This window comes from Petaurus breviceps, unplaced genomic scaffold (assembly GCF_028583685.1).
Source record: "Petaurus breviceps papuanus isolate PSGF00001 unplaced genomic scaffold, PetGlider_PUasm1.0 65, whole genome shotgun sequence".
Classification (NCBI taxonomy): Eukaryota; Metazoa; Chordata; class Mammalia; order Diprotodontia; family Petauridae; genus Petaurus; species Petaurus breviceps.
The window spans coordinates 587,034-613,623 of NW_027186436.1; the positions used below are offsets into that span (position 1 = coordinate 587,034).

General features: G+C 35.0%; 1 protein-coding gene across 6 annotated transcripts in view; it reads left to right on the forward strand.

The window, feature by feature from the left end:
* Positions 1–26,590, forward strand: part of LOC138173823 (echinoderm microtubule-associated protein-like 1) — a 316,335-nt gene that overhangs the window by 171,292 nt on the left and 118,453 nt on the right. For 3 of the 6 annotated variants that reach the window (XM_069103910.1, XM_069103908.1, XM_069103909.1), the window contains exon 4: positions 12,455–12,580. In XM_069103910.1, coding sequence (XP_068960011.1) covers positions 12,455–12,580 — 126 coding nt within the window. Of the gene's footprint in view, positions 1–7,925; positions 7,983–8,799; positions 8,855–12,454; positions 12,581–26,590 lie in introns of all 6 variants that reach the window. The other 3 variants (XM_069103913.1, XM_069103912.1, XM_069103911.1) reach the window with 2 other exon arrangements.

The window sequence follows — 26,590 nt, forward strand, 5'->3', positions numbered from 1 at the left end:
GATTCTTTACTATTGAACATTTGCAGCTCAGTGCTACTACATAAATATAAATTCAACTGAAGAAGTATTTATTAAAATATGTGCTGTGTACAGAGCATTATGTTTTGTTGTGGGAAGAATACAAATTTTAGATAAAATACTGTTGATAAGAATATGTTTGCTGATATTTAAATATTAAGGAAAACTGCACTGTCATGATTGTATATGAGCTCTCATGGATTACTATGTGACCTAGCTGTTTAATTAAGGGAAAAACTGACATCTGGGCCAGTCTTGCTTGCAGTAGGCAGAATTAGGTATTTCCCTTTAAGCAAATACTTCAAACAAATAGCTAGCCCAAGAGACAAATTTGCAAATAGAACCAGTCAGTCCCTAAAGCACAGATTTATGTCTATGGCCGTAAATTAAATAGGATACATGCATAGTGCATACAAACTATTATATTAGTCTTACTGCATATTTCTCTTTAAACTATATTAGCATCAGTAAATTATAATCACTATTAACAAAATTAGTCATAGTATAATAGATTAAAAGTTGAAAAGAGACCTGACCGGTCATATCAACCACCTTCCTTATTTTTCTTATAAGGAAACTAAGGCCTAGAAAGATAACGTGACTTACTCAAGGTTATATTGGTGATAAGAGATAGTGGGGGGGGGGGGCAGCCAGGTAGCACAGTGAGTAAGAGCACCGGCCCCAGTGTTTGGATGACCTGGGAATCGAATCTAGGCTCAGACACTTAGCATCCACCCAGAAACACCTGGCCATGTAACCTTGAGCAAGTTACTTAACCCCAATTGCTTAGGGGTGACCAGGTGGCTCAGTGAGTAAGAGCATCGGCCCCAGTGTTGGGATGACCTGGGGATCAAACTCAGGCTCAGATACTTAGCACCACACCCAGAAATAACTGGCCGTGTAACCTTGAGCAAGTTACTTAACCCCAATTGCTTTTAAAAAAAAAAAAAGGAGATAGTGGTGGAAGTCAAACCAAGGTTTTCAGGCAACAGGTCCATGATTCTTTCCATTGTACCATACTAAAGGAAAATGAAATGTATTTAAATAAATAATAGTACTATTTTTAGTATATTTTATTTTTTCTTCATAAAGATTGATACAAAAGATGTTTTTTAGACAATAAATTTTATTCAATCTAGCAAGATAGGCAGGCTTCTGTGGTACTTTTCTAGCTCTAAAATGCTGTTGTCAGTATATTAGAAATATAGAAAGCTAACATTCACATAGCACCTTACAATGTATAAAGCAATTTTATTTAATCCTTAATGGCAGAGGGAGGCTAGGTCTTCAGGTTTCAAATCCATTATTCTTTCCACTTTATCATAGATGCTTCTTTTTTATTTTATTTTATTTTTTAAGGCAATTGGGGTTAAATAACTTGCCCAGTGTTACATGGCCAGTTATTTTGTGTGGGTGTTAAGTATCTGAGGCCGGAACCAATCCTAGGTCTTCCTGACTCTGAGGCCAGCGCTCTTACTCACTGTGCCACCTAGCCGCCCCTATCATAGATGCTTCTTGATATATTAACTACATATAGTAACACTAAACAATTTTTTTTTTGCTTTTTTTGGAGGGGGGGGAAGGCAGGGCAATTGGGATTAAGTGACTTGCCCAAGGTCACACAGCTAGTTTTGTGTTAAGTGTCTGAGGCTGGATTTGAATTCAGGTCCTCCTGCCTTTAGGACCAGTTCTCTATTCACTGTGTCACCTAGCCGCCCCAAGACTAAACAATTTTAAACCAAGAAAGGAACAAAGGATTCAGTTTGTAAACTCGATGAAAACTATGTATTTGTATGCAGGTATGAGGTGAAATACAGTTTAGATTGGATATAGTCCTACCCTCATAGACCTTACATGCAGGCTATTTAAAGTTATGACATTTGTATTATGGTTATTTGTATGTAACTATTGAAGAGAAATGGAAATTAATGACAATTCAAACTCTTCAAAAATCTGGATATCCAAGATGCTTAGTTTTCATATAGTAACTTTTTTTTTGTTGTTGCCACTGACTTCTCTGGGACTTTCATTGATCTGAGATCCCAAATTTTCCAAAGTTACTAGTATTAGCTTTATGGAATTCTGTTTTAACTCCCCTAAAGAATTAGAGAAATATGAATCAGAGGGGCGGCCAGGTGGCTCAGTGAGTAAGAGCAACGGCCCCAGAGTTGGGGCCTGGGATCAAATCTGGGCTCTCATACTTAGCACCACACCCAGAAATAACTGGCCATGTAACCTTGAGCAAGTTACTTAACCCCAAATGCTTAAAAAAAAAGAAATATGAATTAGATCATTGTTCTTGACCTAAGTTGCCTTATTATGGTTGATATTTAGAATATGGAAAGAAGCAGACTATGCATTTTGAATGTTATGATTAATTTATACTATTGCCCAAAGAATTTAAAATATATTAATATACTTGCTTGCTACAATTTTTCTGTACTAGAGTACTAGTAGAAACTGAGTGTGTACGTGTATGCATGTTTATCTCCAGTGTTTTCTTTAGTGCTTATGAAATAAAAATCCAGTTGGAAATAGTCCAGTGCACAATGGTTGTGTTTTGTGTTGCCAATTAAGACCTGGATTTGACTTGGTGTACATGGGGAAATATTTCCAACAGTCAAAAGGAAAAAAGAAAAGGAAAAAATCCAGGGAAAGATACTGCAGGTCATATTTTCTTAGTGGGGATGTTGACACAGTCTATAGAATAGTATATCTATTGCCTTGAGAGAAAGAGAATCAGTCATTTTCACAGCTTATAAATAAAACATTACCATAGTGCAAAACTATAAGAGTAGAGGACTAAAAGAGAAACTGATAAAAAAGATAGAATTCTTTTAAAAAAAAAGTTGATCTGTAAAGAGCATGAAATAGTATTTTAAATTTTCTTTTGAGACAACCAACCAAAAGTTCAGGCTGTAAGAATTATTTTACTTAATAGTAAATTCTTTAGATCATATAATTATAGAAAAACCAAAATATTCCATTTGTCTTTTTTGTTGTTTCCAAATTACTTCACTTCTGAAAGTTTTTGTTTTGTTTTTTAAATCACTTTGAAAATAGGTGTTAAATTTGGCTTGTGAATATTTTCAAGAGTAAGTTTATTTATTCAAGGAACATTTATTTAGTGCATAAAGGACACAGTCCCTACCTTCATAGAATGATATACAAATTATTGTTGTTGTGGAGTCATGTCTAATTCTTTGGGACCCCATTTGGGGTTTTGTGGCAAAGATAATAGTTTGCCATTTCCTTCTCCAGGTCATTTTACAGATGAGGAAACTGAGACAAACAAGATTAAGTAACTTGCTCAGGGTCACACAACTAATAAGTATCTGAGGCTGAGGTTTAACTAAGATCTTCCTGGCTCCAGGGCCGGCACTCCATCCACTATGCCTCTTAATTGCCCCAAATACACATAATTAAATTACATTACAAGTGTTAATAGAGTGTGTAGAGAGGTGCAAAGTGCTGTGTGAGGTCACAGAGGTCATTACAGAGAAGGTAGGAGTGGGGATAGAGATCAAAGAAGGCTGCAGGTAGACGGAGAGATTTAATTTGGGCTTTAAACATGGGTCTGAATCAACCAGTCTGTTATCTTTGACGTGGGCAAGATGGATTGAATAACTGGATTCAAAACAGGTTGAATAACTTGACCCAATGAGTAGTTATTAATGTGTTGATATCATCCTGAAAGGTTTTCTGAATGGTGCCACCAGGGATCTGTCTTGACCTGTCCTTATTCCTGTGTTGTTAAGCATTTTTTTATCGATGATTCTAATTGAGACATCCATAGATACCGTGCTTACCTAATTTGAAATTGATAATTTGTAAATGACAAAGTTTGGAAAGATAGCTAACACATTAAATGACAGTGTTAGAATCTAAGTACATCTATAGGGTAGAAGAATGAGGTAAATCTAATAAGATGAAATTTGGTTGAGATAAAAGGATTAGAATGTGAACATGAATCTTTCTGGTGCCTAGAGTGACTTCTGTCTACAAAGCCACATTTCTTGGACAATAATGGTGTTTAAAAATGGATTGGTGTCAAGAACAAGCTTGGAATCGTGGAAGTTCTATGCCAGTTTCTCAAAGACAATCCATCTTCATCTCTTCCTATTTACTTCTAGGCTCCACTTATTGTCTGTTTGTAGCTCCTGTCCCAGCTATATAGGCTGGTTGAATTACTAAATGGACTGCATATCAGACTGTGTGTTAATGTGAATAAGTTGATTTTCACTGCATATATTTTCTGACCACTCATTTTTGAATATTCATGTATCTCATTGAGGAGGCCTTTGGAATATTCTGTGGCTTGATGAAATTAAGCAATCAAAAGCATTTTTTAAAACCTGCTGTATGCCAGGCACTATGCTTGATGCTGGGAATACAAAGACAAATAAAACAATCCCTATCCTCATGGAGCTCCATAAATTACATGGCTTAAAGATTTATAAAGTGTTTTCCTCCAAGAATCCTATAATATAATACATATATTATAATCCCCATTTTGTATATGAGGAATCCAAGGTATGGAGACATTAAGTGAATTTTCCAATTAAATAAACTTCCCAAGGTAATGGTAAAGCCAGGACTTAGAATCTTCTGACCAAGTCTAGCATTCTTTCTACTCCATGGTCAACCCCACAAGGAGAGAATGTGGCAAGGATCTCTTGACAATGCAGGACATCAGCTTGTGTGAAAAATAACAGTAGTATTTAGTGGACTTCAAGCTCAACATGAGGCAAGATCAGAATGTGGTACTTAAAAACATCTAATAGGATTTAGTAGAGGCACAACGTTTAGAGTAAGGGATTAGTTCCTTATAAAGATAAAGTTCCTCTCTCTTAGTCAGACTATATCTGAAATTTTATGATTCAGTTCTGGAAGACATATTTTAGGATCAATGTGCTGAAGTGGGTTCACAGAAGGGCAGTCATCATGGTGACATGCTATACAAAGACCAGTCAGGATGTTTAGTCTGGAAAAGAGAAATTGCAGATGTAACATGAAAATTATCTTTTAGTATTTGAAGGATTGTCATGTGGGAGGGATTAGATTTATAATGCTTTACCCCAGAACAGAATTAGGAACAGTGGGTGGCAATTAGAGAGAGAGACAGATTTTAAAACTCTGTAAAGGTAAACTTTCTTAAAATTAGAACTGTCCAGAAGTGGAAAGGACTACTGCAGGTGTAATGGACTCTCTGTTTTTATATTTTTTCAAACAGGTCTTTTAGATAACTTGGAGGAAGTTTGTAAAAGGGATACCTATTCATAAAGGTGCTGGACTAGATGACTTCTTAAGATTTTTCCAATCCTATGATTCTAGAAGGGAGGGAATCAGGCACAAGGAACATTAAAATGTGTATGTGTCTGTGTCTATATGTGTGTCAGAATAATAATACAGAGTTCTCAGTTCTTCTCTTTGGGCTGAAGAGGTTGGCAGTATAGCCTTCTGACCTTTTTATCTGAATTTCTCATAATATTCTCTGGACAAACCAGACTTTCTGCTAAGTCATTTGGGTTGAGAGACAGTGTGGTACAGTGGGAAGACCCAAAATGTGAATTCAGAAAGCTGGGCTTCAGATTCTTTTTCTGACCCTCACTTTCTGGGATCTAGGACAAAGGTATTTAATCTCTCTGGGACTCAGTTTCCTTATCTGGAAAATGAGGGGTGTTCTCTGAGGTCCTCCAGTTCTACCATGTTTCCCCAATAATAAGACCTATCCCGAAAATAAGCCCTCCCCTTACTGTGTAATATTCCTCTAAAATAAGCCCTCCCCCGAAAATAAGCCCTATTGAGATTGCTACTGTAGTAAAGGTGATCCCCTGTGCTACACGCTACATTACGGTACCCTCTGTATGCACCGTCCCCTCCCCCCCAGGTGAAACGCACGCCGCGTTCCGAGCTGCATCCAATCAGAGCTGCAGCAGTGAGCGTGTCATCCTGTTCTTTATTGAATTCATTATTGAATAAAGGTACATTTTTTTGTTCACATTTACCTGTTTATTAAAATTGCTGTCAATGTTCATTAAAATAAGCCCTCCCCTAAAAATAAGCCCTCTGGTGTTTTTCTGTCCATAAAAATTAATAAGACAGTGTCTTATTATTGGGGAAACACGGTAAATCTATGATCTTACTGCCTCAGGTATATTCTTAGATATGTGGTAGATAAGAAAAGCCCTTGATACAAGCCTAAGATCAATTCTTGGTACTTTAGGAAAGTAATCTTATTGTTGGACACTAGTGCCAGTTACCACTGCTTTCATTAAGAATAAAATCAAGTTACTCTTTCTTGCTGAAAACTTGGGAAATAGCCTATTGCCTTAGTTTAACAGTTTTATCAAGTTTTAGCTTAAGTTTGACGTTTTCAATTTCCAGTTATGAAAGTCTGAAATATTTTTTTCTAAAAGTTTTGGGAATATAGATTTTGATTCAAAACCATCAGAATGAAAGAAATAGTCTTTCATGTAATGTTCATTATGGTTTATAAGTAAAGATTATCCTCTATCATCTGGTAATTAGTTTCTCTTTTGTTGGTATTATAATTTAATTTTATGTATAGCATTTAAGGGAAGGAAGGGTGATGGAATAAGCATTTATACAACACCCATGTGTTCTAGGAACGGTGCTAAGTGATGTTTACAAATATTATTTCATTTGATAAAAGCCTCATAAGGTAGGTGCTATCATTATCCACATTTTGCAGTTGAGGAAACAGAGGCAAAGTGACTTGCTCAGGGTCATACAGCTAGCTAGTAAGTGTCTGAGGCTAGGTTTGAAGTTTAGGTCTGTCTTCCTAACTCCAGGTCCAGCACTCTATCCACTGTCACCTTTTGCATCTAACTTATGCTGTTTTGAATTGGCAAAATCTTTGAAAATTAATACTCATATAATAGTGTGATGTGGTAAAAAGAGCACTGGATTTGGAGTCGTGAGGTCAGTTCCAATCTCAGTTCCAACTTCATTTGATGTTGGGAATGTCATTTTACTACCCGAGACATGGTTATCTGTATGATGATAATTCTTGCACCATTCATCTTAGAAAACTGTTCTGAGGAAAATGTTTTGTCACAACCTGAAAGCACTGTAATTGTGAAGTTATTTTTGAAGTGAATAGAACCCTGGAGTTGGAGTCGTGAAGATTTGAGTTGAAATGCCATTTAAGACTAGCTGGTGACCCTGCACAAATCACTTAAACTCTTATAAGCCTCATTGTAAAGCATTCATGCAAAATTTTAAAAGCTGTATAAGTGGCAATTATATTATTATTATGTAATATATAATATATTGTAATAAGTACAATAAGTTATTTTTCAGGCTGTTAGAAATTTTGTGGGAGGGATCTTTTCTCTATGTTTCTATAACAAAAATATTTTAATTACTTTAAAATGCAAAAGGAAATTTATTCCATTAATCTAAAATTTTTCACATACCTGTGCTTCTACTAAAATAAATAAATAATTTAATATACCCCCCCCCTTGCTATCCATAGGGAAAAATAGCTCTTCTGATATTCCCTGCCATTTATTTGATTTGGCTTCCTATAATGCTTTCTTACTTGCTACCTTCATTTAAGATGTCCTCTCTTGAAGTTTGATTTTCTGTTTTTAACTATGAGAGTTAACAAATATTTTTGATTTTCAGGAGACTTCAGTTGCAAAAAGCCATTATTGTACTCCTTCCAAAAGATTGGAGGGGAGGAGGGTGTCTTGAGCATTTTAATGCAGATGTTTGCATGATAAGAATCTATATGTATTGCATTGGTGGGTCATATTTAAGCCTGTGAATTCAGGCCAAATTTTTTTTTCATGTTTGTGTTATTGCAATTTTTTTACACCTCTCACTTTTAGTGTTATTCATTTTATTTCTGCTTTGTTTTCTATGCCTCTTGAAAATAGATTAAACAGATCTGTGAGTCTTCTCAGTGCATGTAAACTGAATAAAACAACTCCAAGGTGAGGGCTTATTAGATGTATAGTAGTTTTACCTCCTAGCTTTTTAGATTTTCCTTGTCTTTTAATTCAATAATTTGAAATAGTCTTTATTGAACTACTTTATTACATAACTGTCCTAAGTATTAACCTTTACTGCTTAAGAAATTTAAAAAGCAACTGTCAAAACAAAGATTTCTTTCCTTTGTGCTACAAATATTACAAATTATATTAACTTATTAGTAATATTAATATTCCCTGTTAAATTTCTTAGATATTACATTTGTTTTTCATGATTATAAAATTGCTAAATATCAGTTATATCTATAAGATATAGTTAGAAATTTTAAATAGTGAATATTTGTTACATTCTCAAATTTCCTATGAATTGACAAATGTTTATTACCAAGAAGAATACTGATGAAACTAACTCAGAAAGTCTCCTTTAATTCTTTTTTTTTTTTTTGGCTTGCTTTTTGGAGGTGGGAAGGCAGGGAAATTGGCGTTAAGTGACTTGCCCAAAGTCACATGGCTATTAAGTGTTAAATGTCTGAGGCCAGATTTGAACTCAGGTCCTCCTGACTCCAGGGCTGGGTGCTCTATTCACTGTGTCACCTAGCTGCTCCTCCTTTAATGAGAGAAATGACTTGTTCAATGTCATACTATGACTAAGATTCACCTTAGGGAGTCTTTTGCAGATTATATATTTGTCTTGTTATTTCATTTCCTTTAATCTTTTCTATAATAACAACTCATTTATATAGTGCTTTAAGGTTAAATTACAAAGTACTTTCTTCACAATTAAGCAGGTAATGTAAGTATCATTATCCTCACTTTACAGATGAAGAAACCAAGGCTCACACAGGTGAAGTGACTTGCCGAGGGTCACACAACTAGTAAGTATTAGATCCAGAATTTGAACTCAAGCCTTCCAACTCTAAGACCAGTACTCTTTCCACTACAGTGTTCTTCCTATCCTGCTATTTATGACCCCCTAGAACTAGACATTGCCTCAGGGCAGTTTGCTCAGGAGAAGCCACCATGAATTAGAATCTGAGAAAACCTGGATACATTCTTTGGTGGAGCTCAACAGATTTAAGATCTGGATCTTGCTCAATATTTGCCTTAAATATTTATTGGCAAACCATCATATTTGAGTGTTCAGTGTTGTCGAAGGGGTTTGGGTCTTCAAAAGAAAAATATCCTGACCTTGCAGTCAAAGAGCTTATGATCTTAACAAGGACAGTGTAGTGTGGTGGAAGACATGCTAGGCTTGTAGTGAAGAGACTTGAAGTCCTTTCCCTACTCTGACATATTAGCTGTGAACCATGGATGGACAAATCACTTAAGTTTTCTGAGCCTCAGTTTCCTCATGCCTAAAATAAGGATAATGATCCTTGGGATATCTACCTCATGAAGTTGTGAGGGTAATGCCAAGTAAACCTTAAGATGCCATTTATTCATTGTTAGAAATTAATGCTTGTCTATTTCTATTCAAACATGAAATCAAGCCTTTTTACTATAACAAGTAAACATATCAGTTATCCATTCAATCAATATGTTTTGGGCACATGTGTGATGGTGGAAAGAACACTAGATCCTGGGAGACAGGAGACCCAGGTTCAGTTCCTGGCTCTGCTACTTACTGGTCATGTGGCCTTACTTCAAGACTTAGACTTAGAATAGGGCCAGATGATGTATAAGGACATAGAATCACAGACTCAGAATTCTAAAGGAATTTAGAAATCATATAATCTTGCTCATTCATTCTACATATGAATTAATTGGGATCCAAAGAAATTAAGTGACCTGAGGTCACACACAGTATAACCTGTGGTCTCAAGGCCACATATGGCTTTTTAGGTCCCTTACAGCCTTTTGACTGAGTCCAAGTTTTATCTAACAAATTCTTTTATTAAGGGGATTTGTTCTATAAAGTTTGGATTCGATCAAAGGGCTGCACTTGAGGACCTAGAGGGCCACATGTGGCCTCAAAGTTACAGGTTCCCCACCCCTAGTATAGACAAACAGCAAAGGTAGAATTTCAGTTTAAACCATTTGATTCCAAATTCATTACTTTTTCATTCTTTCTTTGTTCATTCATGCACTATGCTGACAGCTCTGACATTTTGTGATTCTTCTGTAGATAGTTCTCTGCTAAGTACTATGAAAAATTCAAACAATTTTTTGCCCATAAGATGCTCAAATTAAAAGGAGAATTACAACATATACACAAATAACTATAAGGCAGTATTTAATAAATTGTAGGTTGAACTATGTTTAAAATGTCAGTTCAAAGATCACTTTTCACATTCTCTACACATCTCTACCTATTGAAATTGTTCTCTCCCCTCAAGAATGAACTCAGGGATCATTGCCTTCATAAAGCTTTTTCCTCCTCTAAATCCTCCTTAGGTGAAAGTGATCTTCCCTTACTCAAATTTTCTAGAATACTTTGCTTCGACCTCTTCTTTACTTGAATGACTTTCTAGCTTGTTTCATTTTCATTGGATTCATATCCAATCTTTTCGTTATATGTTACCTTTAATCTTTGATTAATACCTTAATACCTATCACAGGGTATTGAATACAGTAAGTATTTAATAAGTATTTTTTACATTTAATTTAATGTGATGAGATGGCATGTCAGTTGTCATTACTCTCAAATATTATGTGGTCATCTATCAGTTCAGTCTGTATTCTTTGTTATTTTTATATTTAATGACCCTAAATAAGAAGGAAGGTGGTTCAGTCGTTGCTTTGAGAAGTATGTTCAATTGAACCGTTCCTACATCTCATACAGGTTTCATTACTACTAAAATCTACTAGGCTAAGCTTGGGACAATTGACCCTTCTGAAACCTGCTTATTGCCTAGTGTAAATAAATGTATTGTACCCCAGCTTTATCACTTGCTTACAAGTTACCTCCTTTCTTTGAGTTATTAAACAGACAATTCCTTTTGCCTTGAATGCCCTCCTTCCTCCTCTTCACAAAAATATCCCTCTGGCTCTCAAAATGCTCATTGTACAAAATATCCCTTATTTGTGAAGCCTTCCCAACCTTCCTAGACTCAACCCCAGCAATTCCAGGAACCTCAATTATTATTGGCGCTATCCTTAGCAGAAATCTCCAAACTCTAGGTTGTGAATGCTGGTACCTTGGAGAAGGTACCTTGGAGATTACTTAATCCAACTGCTTTATTTTAAATACCGTAGGATCAGAGATGTAGAGTTTGAAAGGACTTCATTGAGATCATTGAGTTCAGCCTACTCATTTGAAAATTGATGAAACTGAGACCCAGAAAAGTTATGGGGAAGGTTAAGGAGAAAGTTAAGGAGAAAGAAGACTTTCCCAAGGTCATAGCAGTAGCTGAAGCTGGATTTGAATCTTCTTTCCCCTATATTCAGTTGTCTGTTATACTATGGAGGAAATGAAGCTTTCAGAGTCATGAGTCATGTTTTTAGAGCTATAATTTAAACCTAAGTCTTTTGATTCCAAGTCCAACTGTACTTTCTGCTATACCAACTTTACAGGTATATTATATGTAAGTAATTTATTGCATATTGATATGCAGCATTTACATGATTATGTTTGCATTTTAGTCATTGTATTTATGTTTATCTTATATGCCTTTAGTGTATAAATGGCTTATTGTTAACAGCAAATAATAATTTACATTTATGTAGAATATGAATGTTTATAAAGCATTTTCCTCAACCCTTTGGGGTAGATAGTCACAAAGGGATTATTTCAGGACAGTACATTTCTACTGAAATTTCCCATAGCATTTCATATACATGGTGTCCACTCAGTAAATGTTGATGAGGATTTCATTTATCCATTTGCTTTTTATTGTAATAACAAAATTACTATCATTACACAAAAGATGTTACATATCCATCTTTTCCACAGGAATTCTGAAAAGAACTATGTAATTCCTGAAATTAGAATTTTAGAATGGGATCCTAGAATTTAGAGCTGGAACGTACATTGGAGATCACCCAGACCAAGCATCTTCTTTTATAGTTCAGGAAACAGGTGCCCAGAGAGATGAAGCAGCTTGCCTAAAATTAAATAGGTAGAAAACTAAGGAGATATTAAGATATTTCAAGGTCTTCTTTCCAGAGATTAATGAGAGAAACAAAATTAGAGAATTACATAAGGGTCACTTTAGTATCCAAACATGCCAGAGGTTCATAGCAATTCAATACACATGTGCACTCATTTAATGTTTGGACTGTATCATTAGCTAATTGTAAGTGGCAGAGATGGGTCTTCTGATTTCCAGATTGGTGCTCTCTCCCTACGTGTTTTAAATGTTCAGGTGGAAAACATTCTGTAAACCTAAAAGTTCTATATAAATGTCAATCATTATTATTTGATAGTATTTTATTAATTTTTCTTGCTTTCAGAAATCAAACTAATGTAACCCATTTATTCTGTTGAAGATGCTCCTTTGTGTAGATTTTATTGTAACTTTCCTTGTTCTTTTTAGCACCATCAGAAGAACCAGCTCTAGTGAACGAGTATCTCCAGGGATAAGCTGTGTAGATTCCAAAGGGAACCGTCACCGCACAGGATCCACCAGCAGCTCTTCCAGCGGTAAAAAGAACAGTGAGAGGTAAGGGACTTCTTTACTCCTGATTCCTATGATTAATCAGAGAAATAACATTTGGGGACTGCATCAGAATTCCGTTAGTATCCAGATACTGTGTTCTCTCCCATTGGCAAGGCTGACTCTTGGACTTGGGACAGATTACTTAACTTCTCTGAAATTTTTTTTTTCTGCCTAAAGTGATTAGGCTGTGTGACACTGGCAAATCACTTACCCTCCCATGTCCCACGAAAATCTGTAAGATTGTAAATTATAGAACAAATGTCAATCTAAATTGGTAGAAGGAGTATCCTTTTCAGGAGTTTTCAGTGTAATGAGAGAGCCAATCCAAACAAACAAAAATCAGTAAGTCAACAAGAATCTGTTAATCTACTGTGTGATAGGCACTGTGCTAAGCTCTAAAAATACAAATACAAAAATCAAAAACCTCTTAAAGCTCTTGTATTCTTTTGAGAAATACTCCATTGTCAATATCAAGATCAAATATAAAGTCCTCTGGTGTTCAAAACCCTTCATAATGTGGCCCTCTTCTTCTTTTCCAGTTTTCTTATATCTTACCTTTATATACTTTGTGATCTAGTGGCACCAGTTTCCTTGCTATTCCTCAACCAAGGCACTCCATCTCCCAACTTCCAGGCATTTTCTCTGGCTGTTCCACATATTTGGAATTCTCTCCCTCCTCATCTTTACCTCTGGTCTCCCTGATTTCCTTCAAATCCCAGCTAAAATTCCACCTTCTCCAGGAAACCTTTTTGATTTCCCTTAATTTTCATGTCTCCCCTCTGTCGATTATTTCCAGGTTATCCTATTTATATCTTGTTTGCACACAGTTGGTTCCATCTTTTTTTCTTCATTAGACTGTGAGCTCCTTGAGAGCAGGGTTTGTCTTTTGCCTTTCTTTGTATACCCAGTATATACCACAGTGCGAGGCACAGTCTTTAGTAAATATTTATTGACCGACTACGTATATAAGTTTACATATAATAAATTTAACATGATTATGAAGTAGTTTAGGGAGGTAGAGTATTAATGGTTGAGGACATCAGGGAAGGATTCTTTTGTTTTAAATAAGTTTTATTGATATTTTTTAATTTTTTTTTACATTACTATTCTTTCCCCAATGAGAATCATCCTCTTTTCCTTCCAAAGAGTCATTCTTTATAATAAAACAAACAGGGAAAAAGTAGAATAGGAAAAAAGACTGGAATTATATCAGTAGAAATAGGGAAATTCAGAAGAAGCGTGGCTTTTTGATGGGAGAAGTCTGGAGAAAATGGCGCCAGGGCAGAAATGGTAGAAATGAATCCCTAAGGTCCCTTCCAACTTTAAAACTCATGGTCCTGTAAATCTGTGACTTTATTTATGTCCAGGCAAAGATATCAAAGCAAGATCCAATCAAACAAATTTGAAAATAACTCAAATGTGTAGCTTGCGCAAATGTATTTATGTTTAATGAAAGAAATATCTGGTTTTATTTGTAACACATATCACTGCATATTTGCTTAAGTGTGTAGAACTTTGCCCTTTTTTTCTAAATCATTGTTTCCAAATAGGGTGCAATAATTGTTCATCTACTCTATTTTAATTTATTACTAATTTGGTATAAATTTTAACAGATTACTTTAAGTTTAGGACTAGAAATTCAAATTTATGTGCATTTATTATGAAAAAGACAATTTTGACAATTAAAATAAATGAAAATTGACCAGTTAAATAAAAACCACTGCATGGTGAACTTCTTGGTGAAATTCAGTTAGCTTTGATTTTTTTACATTGTTCCACTGGAACTATTTTTTATAGATATGATAGATAATATTTTATAGATATGTTTATGATAAACACATATAAGGTTTTTTTCCCCTAATAGCAGTATCTATTGAATAAAGCCAGATTGGGGGTATTTCTAATAATTTACATAAATATTAAATTTAGTTGATGCCATTTAATTGGCATAAATATAAATTTAGCATATTTCTTATGTAGATGAGACCAGTTTCATTATGTACATCTGGTATTATGCCTAATTGCTTTCTCATTTTAAATGATAGCCATGTGTACTATTGATGAAAGGATTTTATACACATAGGCTAGACATGTTTTTTTTTTTTCAAACATTCATGTTGAGAGAAGGCTGAGTCATAAAGCTATGACTCTAAACCACAGGTTGTTAGATTTCCAAGTTTGCTAATCTGTTCTGATAGATTCCTGTAAAAGAAGTTTGTGGATGTATTCACTTTTATTCCTAGATGATACTTATAGACCACTTTTGCAGAAATGGTTTTGAATCTTTTTGAAGCATTTTCTGGGTGTTATATATATTTTATTTGTGTCAATATTGTATCAATGCTTCATTAATAAACTAAATAATTGGAGTGGTCTACATACAGCTTGCTTTATTAGTGTGTTTCTTATCAGAGGATTATGATAACAAGATCTAAATACCATGTGAAACCTGTTAGATGTTGATGTAATTGAAATGGGCAAGTAAACATGAATTAATATGAGGTATTGTGTGACTGAAAGTCATTCTTTGAATTCAGAAGGAGACTTTGAAAGGTGGATTTGCAATGTCTAGATCCGGGTGTTTTTTATAAACTTGGCTCTTTTTCTGCACATCTGATTCTTATTAAGGATTTCCACAGGAATCTCTGTATTGTGCAAACTTCAGTTCTGTTTTATCTTTGAAATCCCACAGTTTTTGTAAATGCAGTGAGTAAATATTTCCATTAAGGATATTTATAAGAGGATTTAATTAGATTTTTGAAAAGCATACTAAACTAGGAAATTTCGATTTTAGGATGATCAGCTTGAGAAGACTGAAAACAATTCAAGCAGCCTAAAGTTTGTTTTTAAAAAATAGCTTCTCTTTTCCCACTGGTTCTGGGAATGACTGAAACCAGCCCATCATTTTTGTTGTAGGTTGATCAGGTTACATGTATTTAAATACTTACAGCAAAAAAGAGTTGCCTTCTCTTCATGTTATGGTCATTAATAACATAATTGCTATCTTGATCATCATCATCATCATCATCATACACTGAAGTCTTAAGTTCCTCATCATGGCATGCAGTGATATTGGCTCCTCAAAATCAGTGTTAATAGAGTACATGCTCTGGTGGATTCGTTTCAGCTGGAAAGGTTTTGAATATTTCCTCAAAAATAGGATGCGAGGCTTATCATCCAGGGATAAAATCAGCAAGCTCATCACTAGAAGATTGGCAGGAAATGGCAGGTCACTCCAGTTGGACAAAATTGAAACAACCAAATAAGAACAACAGAATTGGAGTGGAGAGGTACTTGAGGCTGGGAAACGAAACAGGAGATTATTTCAGTAGTCCAAGTGAAAAGATGATTAATACCTATAACTAGGACGGTAGTTGTGTGAATAGAGAGAATGAAATAAGAGTATGAAATTGATGTTGTCAACACAGAACCAATAAGATTTGCTTTCAAGCATTATACTTGCAGTCAGGAAGGCCTGGTTTTTATATGTACACATAAAAATATATACAAAATACATAAAAAGGAAATTCAAGGTAACCTTGTGGTCAAAGGCACTAGGAGATGGGAGTACTAGGAAAGTCTTCCTACAGAAGAAAGTGCTTGAACTAAATCTTGAAGGAAAGCAAGGATTCCAAGAGGCAGAAATGAGGAAGGAGAGCATTATAGTCACAGGCAACTGCCACTGCAAAAGCATGGAGACTGGAGATAGAATTTAGGAATAACAAGTCAGACACTGTAGTTGAATTATAGAGTATTGTTTTGTTTTTTTAATTTTACCCAAGTTCTTGGCCTTCTTTTTATAATATCTTCCAGTAAAATATTAATAGCCATAATAAATCATGTTTTACAAAGTAATTGCTTTTCTCACAACTACCTATGACATTATTTGTAAAGTCACACATATAAAATGTTGGTTCCAGAACTAGTGGCCAAATTTTCTAAATCCAAATCTAGTATATTACCATTGTACCACTATCTCCATATATAGTGGGGGTGGGAGGGAAAATGCCTTTGTATCCTTCTGTCCAACAAAAATAGGCAGATTTATCTATCCAATAGGCAGTCATTAAATGCTTCCTAAATAAAAAATATTTTTATATGATAGGGAAATAATAAAAGTTAAACTGTAATTATGTAATGTAAATATAAAAGTTTATTTTGCCATTTACTTCTCCAGTTTTATTCTGACATAGCTTCAGCCTCCTTTAAAATTAATATTAGTTACATCTTAAATAAATAGAACACAAGTCTATTTCCCCCCTTTTATTACATCATATGTACTTTTATTAGTGGACTAAAACTAAAATCAGTTTAAAATTAAAATTACCTTTATTAGTCTAAAGTCCTCTAATTTTGCATTTGAAGAAAACATTACATGAAAGAATAATGCAAAGAATAACTTCCCCAAATTTCATAAAAATAAAGTCTTGAAAAAATGTAAGTTCTTACCAAATGACAAGATATAACAAACACATATGATAGATATTAAAGTTGTATAATTAACTTGGAAGGAACACCCAAAATATATGAAACTAAATAGTACCACCTAGTGGCCAGTAGTTCTGAATTACATGTCATGCTTTGAAATGGCATCAGACTATTAGAATAAGAAAAGACCATAGAGGGCTATAACCCTTTGACCCAGCAATACCACTTCTAGGGCTGTATCCCAAAGAGATCATGAAAATGGGAAAAGGACCCACATATACAAAAATATTTATAGCAGCTCTTTTTGTGGTGGCCAAGAACTGGAAATTGAGGGGATGCCCATCAATTGGGGAACAGCTGAACAAGTTGTGGTATATGTATGTAATGGAATGCTACTATGCTATAAGATATGATGAACAGGTGGGCTTCAGAAAAACCTGGAAAGACATATATGAACTGATGCTGAGTGAAGTGAGCAGAATCAGGAGAGCATTGTACACAGTAACAGCTACAGTGTGTGATGATTGACTTTGATAGACTTAGCCCTTCCCAGCAATGCAGGGACCTAAAACAATTCCAAAGGACTCATGATGGAAAATGTTATCCACATGTAGAGAAAGAACCATAGAGTCTGAATTCAGAGTGAAGTAGACTATTTTCTTTTTTATTGTTTTGTTTTTTTTTCTTTTTCATGGTTCCTTCCATTCATTCTAATTCTTCTATACAGCATGACTAATATGAAAATATGTTTAATATAGAGCTTAGATTGTATGCCATCTTGGAGAGGGAGGAAGGAGGGGGAGAATATTTAGAACTTATGGAAGTAAATGTTGAAAAATAAAAATTAATAAAAAAAATCATACTCAAATTCAAACAGCAGTACTTGCCCTACATGCACCTAAAATATCATTTGACTTAATTCAAACCCAGTCTGTGATGTGACCTCAAAATGCATTAAAGTACATTTTGGGAGGGAGGTCTGTGATTAAATTGGCTTAGGTCAGAAACCTGTTATGCATCATAGGATCATAGGTAATAAACTTAGAATGGAAAGGAATCTTAGAGGTCAAGATCAACCTCTTCATTTTATAGATGAGGAAATTGAGGCACAGAGTTGTGAAATAATATGTCCAAGTTCAGACAGCTTGGCAGAGAGGGGATCTGAACCAAGGTCCTCTCACTCTAGCAGCCTTTGCACTATTGCCCCACTGACTGGGGGAACACTGAGGAAATTAAATGATTTGCCTAGGGTCACACAGCCAGTAGAGTTCAGAGGCAAGCCTTGTATTCATGTCTTCCTGACTCCAGGACTGGCTTTCTGTTCACCATGCCACACTGCCTCTCAAAAGAATTATCGTAATGGGCCTCAGAGCTCAGTTGGCAATCCCAGGAAATAAAGAAGCCCTTGCCATACTGCCTGACAACAAGGCTGCTTCACATACTGGCCAAGTAATACCAGAAGTTTTGGTCAACCATCAGTAACTAGTGTCCCTTTGGGAGATCTCAGACTCTCTCACCCCCAGTTTGCAGCAAGACTTTGGGACCTCACTGAAAATCTTAGATAAACCAAGAGATTTTTTGCTAAATATGTTAATAAGAATCAAGATCACAAAAATAACTGCTGTAGACTTTCCTTATCTCATGGCTTTACAAATCAAGGTTTTATAACTCCTGTTCAGAACAAAGAAGCCCTAAATAACCTTGGTCTGCTAGATTCAGATGAAGTAGTAGGTGAAGACAGAGAAGTTATCATTAGGGATGATTTCAGGAATGATGTGAACAGGAGAACCTTGAAGATGTGGTCAACTTTTTAATGCCCTGGATCCAGGAAAAAATAAATGGTTCCTAAAGTTTATGGTTTTCCAGTTTAGATACTAAATGCATTTTTCTCTAAACATTAGTGTTTTCCCTATATGTTAAATAAGGTAAATGTGTTACATTAAATGACTTAAATTGTTACAGTAAAAAAAAATTATCATAATGAAATCTGGACTCAAAGAAGACAGGAAACCTCCAGCATTTCTTTTAGCTGATAGTCAGTAAACTAAGCTTGGATAATCAAGGTGAGGCAATATCATCCAAACACTACTACTATTTCTCAGAATATGTTACTTTTCAATAAAAAAGACATATCTAAGATCATCACTGCCACAAATCTTGCTTAAAACTGAATTCCTGAATAATGAATCTAAAATTGGGATGGCCTGCCTTAAGGAATGCTTATATTCACAATAACACTTCCAACTAAATGTCTACTTAAGGATTTCAAATTTGTTTTTAAGGATGTAACAGAATATATTTAATGGTTAATAATGTATTCATTAATATCTTGGGTTATCACCATTTCATTATTGTATATAATCATAATTGCAGTAGTAAATACATAATTTGGTTTTAAAAAAAGAAAAGACCATAAAAATCACAAGATTTAGAACAGAAAGGGTCCTTATGTCAGTTTAGACCTGGACATGAATCATAAATCTGCATATTTATTTACCCCAAAATCTGATCTATGGAAACATGTTTTCTCAGTAAATATATAAAGGTACTCCTTCCACAAGAGAGTTTTTTAAATGACTCTTTGTCTATTTATAATCAATCACTGATTTGGTTAAAATAAAACTTTTGTTATCTTCAATAAGATAGTTTTAATGTCTTAAAAAGTGAGTATGTCAAAATTAAACTATTCTAACTTATTAGGTAATGAGCAGACTTCAGAGCATGTAGTTTTATTCATTAAAATGGTAAATATTCACATTGGAATAATTTGTTTGAGAATCTTTTGTATCCAGTATTATAACTTTTAGAGATTTCAAGATACATGTAAATCACCGCAACTCAGATTTCTAATAATAATTGCCCACATTTATATTAATTTCAATTCTGCATGCATTCATTAAGCCTATACTGGGTGTTGGGCATTGTGCTAGACATTGGGGTATGCAAATATGTGTGTGTTTATACACACACACAACACAAGTAAACAGGCCATACACACGCATATACATATATACAAACCCACACATATGCACACACACACAGATGGTACTTGGGGAAGGGTGGAGAGCACCAGTGACTAGGGGACTCTTGGAAGTGCCACTTGAGGTGAGCTTGTAACAGAACTTTGAGAATTGAAAGTGAGGAAGGATAATGTTCATCCTGTAAGATCCCATCAGCGTTGGTCTTCCATTTCATCACCACACTCTGTCCTTCTGATTGAAGGATGGAGTCATGAATGCTAAAAATTCCATATAAGGAATGAGCTTTATTCAGAACATCATCCCATTTCTCACCCAGGTATACTTCTCTGACTTTTCCATCATGACTCCAGGTAGCCTCCACTGTTCTTCAGTTTCCTTTTGCATGTGGTCTTCCCCAAATGGATATATAGTAAACTCCTTTAGGGGAACTATCTTTCTTTTCCTACTTGTATCTCCAGTGCTTAGCACACTGTCTGGTATGTAGTACATACTTAAAAAAATGTTTATTGATTGATTCTAGGCATGGTAGATAGCCTGTAAAAATGAATGGATGTAGAAGATAACATGTCTAGAGTAGGCTAATTTAAGTGGAATATAGAGTGCAACTAGGTGACTCAGTGGGTAGAGTGTCGTGCCTGGAGTTACAAAGACTCACCTTTCTGAGTTCAAATCTGGCTTCAGACACTTATAAACTGTGGGGCCCTGGGGAAGTCACTTAATCCTGTTTGCTTCAGTTCCCTTTCTGTAAAATAAGCTGAAGAAGGAAATGGCAAACCATTCCAGTATCTTTGCCAAGAAAATAGGGTCATGAAGTATGAGACATGACTGAAAATGACTATAGCGTGCCTATGGGGAGTAATGTGAATCAATCTGTAAAGGTAGGTTGGAATGCCAAATAAAGGAGTTTGTATTTTTATTCTAAACCACTGAAGTTTAACTAATATAAATTTTATTGCATTGTGGTTCATAAAAGATGCATTTAATATTTCTGCTTCTGGTAAAGGTGTCTTTCACAGCTGATCTAGTTATCTCTATGTTTTCCTTTCTGTTCCCATTCAATAATCTCTGGAGGTCTATCATAGCTAACTTTCCTAAATTCTGGTCTGTCACTACTTTTTCATTCATTTTTGTCTAATGTATCTGCATCTAAGAGGGGAAAATTGACATGCCCCACTATCATAGATTTACTGTCTATCTCTCCATTTAAGTGTTCTTTAAGTATTTAGATGATATGGTATATGAAACATAAATGTTTGGTAATGATATAAATTAAAAGATGTTTATGACACCTTTCAACAAAATGTTGTTTCTCTGTTCATCTTTTTTAATTGTGTATTTATCTGAGCTCATGATGTTCCTGCTTTTTTTGGGCAGCTAAAGCATAACAGATTCAACTGAAGCATAGTAGATTTTCCTTTCAACATAATTTTGTTTCAGATGTGATTTTTTTTGGTAAACAACATATTATTGAATTCTGCTTCTAATTCATTCTTCTATTCTCTTCTGTTTTATGGATGAGTTCATGCTATTCAATTCAGTTATGACTGTTAATTGTATTGTACTTGTTCTTCTCTTTGATTCTCACTCCCTCTTCATAAAGAAGAAGAAAGAGATAAGGAAGCTCCTTGGATTTAATATAATCTGTTCTGTTTCCTGATCCCATTTCTCTTTTCTTTACCCAGAGCCCAATAAAAGCTTCTTATCTTTTCTTTTCTTTTCATCTGATCTTTGAAATCTACCCTCTTTAGAGTTTGTTTTGCTTAAGATTAATCTTAATAATAGCTAGCATTTTTATATACATTTTAAGGTTTGCATACTTTATGAACAACAACACTGGGAAGTAGGTGCTATTATTATCCCATTTTATAGATGAGGACACCGAGGCAGAAATTAAGTGATTTGTCCAGGGTCCCACAGCTAGCTAGTAAATGGTGTCTGAACTTGGGTCTTCCTGACTCCAGGTCTAATGCTGTATTCACTATACTGTCTAGTTGCCTTAATCTGCCCTTCACCATATTCCTTTCTTTACTTTCTCCTTTTTCCCACCTGTTTCCCTCGAGTGAAATGTGTTGGTAATACTTAGAGAATCAAGTAAAAAACTGCTTGAGATAAATAAATTTAACAAAGTTGCAGGATATAAAATAAACTCACATAAAATCCTAGACATTCCTATATATTTCTCTTTTTTTGCCTTTTTTTTTTTTTTTTTGGAGAGCAATTAGGGTTAAGTAACTTGCCCAAGGTTACACAGCTAATGTTGTTGTTTTTTTTCCTTGTGTGCTAAGTGTCTGAGGCTGGAACCAAACTCAGGTCCTCCTGACTCCGGGGCCAGCGCTTTACTTACTGCTCCACCTAGCCACCCCCATTCCTATATATTTCTAATGAAGTCCAACAACAAGAAATAGAGAAATTCCATTTAAAGTTACTGTAAACATTATGAAATATTTGAGAGTCTACCTGCCAAAACAAACCCAGGAACTATACAAACACAATTACAAAGCACTTTTCACACAAATAAAGTAGATTTAAATATTTGGAAAAACATCAGTTGCTCATGGCTAGGTCGAGCTAATATAATAAAAATGACAATTTTACCTAAATTAATTTATCTATTTAGTGCCATACTAATCAGTCTACCAAAAATTATTTTATAGAGCTAGAAAAAATAGTTAACAAAATTCATCTGGAAGAAAAAAAGGTCCAGAATATCAAGGAAATTAATGAAAAGAAATGCTAGGGAAGTTGGCCTAGCCATACCAGATTTTAACCAGCAGTCATCAAAACTACATGGTACTGGATGAGGAAATCAGTGGAATAGATTAGGTACATGAGACACAGCAGTCAATGATTATAGTAATCTACTGTTTGATAAACCCAAAGACCCCAGCTTCTGGCATAAGAACTCACTATTTGATAAAAACTGCTAGGAAAACTGGAAAATAGTGTGGCAGAATCTGGGCATGGACCATATCTTACACCATATACCAAAATCAAGTTGAAATGGGTACACAAGCTAGCTATAAAGGCTGAGGCTGTAAGCAATTAGGGAGAACAAGGAATAGTTTACCTGTCAGATTTACGGAGAAGGGAAGAATTCATGACCAAACAAGAATTAGGGAGCATTATGAAATGCAAAATGGATAATTTTGATTACATTAAATTGAAAAAGTTTTGTACAAATAAAGTCAATGTAACCAAGATTAGTAGGGAAGTAGGAAATTGGAAAAAGATTTTTACAACCAGTGTCTCTGATAAAGGCCTCATTCCTTTTTCTTTTTTTCTCTTTTTTGTACTTTTTGGAGGGGGAAGGCAGGGAAGTTGGGGTTAAGTGACTTGCCCAAGGTCACACGGCTAGTAAGAGTTAAGTGAGTCTGATTTGAACTCAGTCCTCCTGACTCCAGGGCCAGTCCTCTATTCATTGCGCCACCTAGCCGCCCCTAACAGCCTCATTTCTAAAATATATAGAGAACTGAGTCAAATTTATAAGAATACAAGTCATTCCCCAATTGATAAATGGTCAAAGGATATGAACAGGCAGTTTTCACAGGAAAAAATTAAAAATATCTATAAGCATATGAAAACAATGCTCTAAATCACTATTGATTAGAGAAATGCAAATCAAAACAACTCTGAGGTATCACATCTCACTGGTCAGATTGGCCAAAGATGACAAAACAGGAAAATGATAAATGCTGGAGAGGATGTGGAAAAATTGGAACACTGATGCATTGTTGGTGGAATTGTGAACTGATCCAACCATTCTGGAGAGCAATCTGGAATTTTGCCCAATGGGCTATAAATAAGTACTTATCCTTTTACCCAGCAGTACCACTTCTAGGACTGTATATCCCAAAGAGATCATACAAATGGGAAAAGAACCTGTATGTACAAAAATATTTATAGCAGCTCTTTTTGTGGCGGCAAAGAATTGGAAATCAAGGGGATGCCCATCAATTGGGGAATGGCTAAACAAATTATGGTATATGAATGTAATGGAATACTATTGTAGTATAAGAAATGAGGAGCAGACAGCCTTCTTAATAACCTGGAGAGACTTATGCAAACTGATGCTGAGTGAAGAGGGCAGAACCAGGAGAACTTTGTACATAGTTACAGACACATTGTATGTGTAACAACTAACTTTTATAGATTAGGCTCCTCTCGGCAATGCAAGGTTATAAGACAACTCCAAAAGACTCATGATGGAAAAGGACATCCACATCCAGAGAAAGAACTACAGAATCTGAATGCAGATTAAAGAAAACTACTTGCTCTCTTTTGTGTTTAGTTTTGTTCCTTCTTTCTCGCTGTTCACTCCATTGGTTATAGTCCTTCTTTACAACTTGACTAATATTTAATGTGAAGGTGTTTGTAGAACCTATATCGGATTGCATGCTGCCATGGCGGGGGAGGGGAGAAGAGAGGGACAGGAAGAAAATTTGGAACTCAAGGGATTGTGGAACTCAATGTTCTAAACTAAAAGTAAATAAATAAAAACTCAAGCAGGCCCAGAAGGGAGAAGCATATAGTGACACCATCAACAGATATCAATGGCTCTGTGGTGCTGGATACACGTCTTGCCCTTACATGTGTGCCCTAGGTATAAATACTACCTGAATATGTACTGATTACCTACAGGTCACACAGTGTATATTCCCCATCCCTATAATGTCCTATGTAAAATCTTACATGTGGGTATAAAAAAAATCAACTGAAGGTATATTCATAGAGAGGGGAAGGGGAGCAGCTAGGTGGCGCAGTGAGTAGAGTGCTGGCCCTGGAGTCAGGAGGACCTGAATTCGGATCCGGCCTCAGACACTTAACACATACAAAAAAAACAAAAACCTAGCTGTGTGACCTTGGGCAAGTTACTTAAACCTAATTGCCCTCCAAAAAAAAAAAAAAAGAGAGAGAGGGGAATGTTCTGATACTATATTTATTACTACAGAATTGTATTACATAGAGTTGTTTTGAACTGTGTGTCCTGACATATTGACTGACCTATAAAAATAAACACATCAGTAGAGGATAAAAAAAAATGTACTTGTAGATCCCAATTAGTATGATTAACGAATCCCCTAAAGCTTTTACATGTAATTGAATTCCCACTATTTGAATTTATAATTACATAAAATATAACAATTTGTTCTAGCCTATTAGGAATATGCAGTACAACTTCTTTAGGAGAATTCATTATTAATGTTAATCAAGGCCTGACTATTTCTGTTCCCAACTCTCTCTTTCTGAGTGTGTGTGTGTGTGTGTGTATTCTTTCCTTATTGCTTTGTATTTATATAGATTTCTGCTTGCATGCACAAATTATATGAGGAAATTTTCCTCATCCTTCTCTTCTCCCACCACTAGTAAATTCTCCCGACTTCCTTTCCATTCTTCCTTTAAGATCATATAAACATAATAGAAATACTCCCAGGTACTCTGTCTAATCAGATTTCCTCTGGGATTCCTGAGTGATTTCCTCTGTGATTCCTCAGGGGGTACATATATCATCTTCCAATATTAGAATATAAACAATTTACCCTTGTTTAGTCTTTTATATATTATAGTCTCTTATAATCACTCATATTTACCTTCTTTTGTTTGTCTCTCTTAATTTCTGTGTTTATATTTCAAAGCTTATATGCAGCTCTGTTCTGTTCATCAGGAATGCTTGGAAATCTATTTTGTTGAAGTCCATCCTCCCTTTCCCATAGTATTATATTTAATTTTGCTAAGTTATTTCTTTCTTATAAACCCATGTCCTTTCTAGAATATTGTATTCCAAGTTCACCATTCTTAATAGTAGTGGTTCCTAAATTATTTGTGATCCTGACTGTGGTTTCTTAATGCTTGAATTCTTTCCTTATGGCTGTTTCCAGTATTTTTTTTTTCTTTTACATGGAAATTTTTGGCTTAGGCTAAAATATTCCTGGGACATTTCATTTTGGGGTTTATTTTAGGAGGCTAATGACTGGTGGATTCTTCCAGTTTATACTTTACTTTCTGGTTCTAAGAGATCTAGGCAGTTTTCTTTTATGATTTCTTGAAATGTGATTTTTCTAAGGCTCTTTCTTTTTTGTCATGGCTTTCAGGCTTTCAGACATGTGGCTTTCCAATGATTCTTAAATTTTTTCTCCTCAATCTCTTTTCCAGGTCAATTGTTTTTCCTATGAGATGCATTTTGACTTTGTTTTAATATTTCTTGTTGTCTCATGGAGTCATTAGCATTTATTTGGTCATTTCTAATTTTCAAGGAGGTTTTTTTTTCTCCTTTGGGTAAGGTTTTGTATCTCTTCTTCCAAGCTATTAATTCTCTTTCCAAATCTTTCTTCTCTCATTTATTTTCCTATTTTTCTCTAGCATTCCTTAACTCTTTAAAAAAAAAAAACTCTTCATCTCTTTTAAGAATTTTCTTTGGACTTATGTGTATGCCCTGTTTTTCTTTGAGGTTTTTCTTGTAGATATTTTATATTCATTCTCTTCTTCAGTTTGTGTCTTGAGATTTCCTGCCACCACAGTAGTTCTTTATAGTGGGATTCTTTTTTTATTTGTCTATTTGTTTGCTCATTCCTCCAATCCACTTCCTGACTTTGGGCTTTATTTTAGG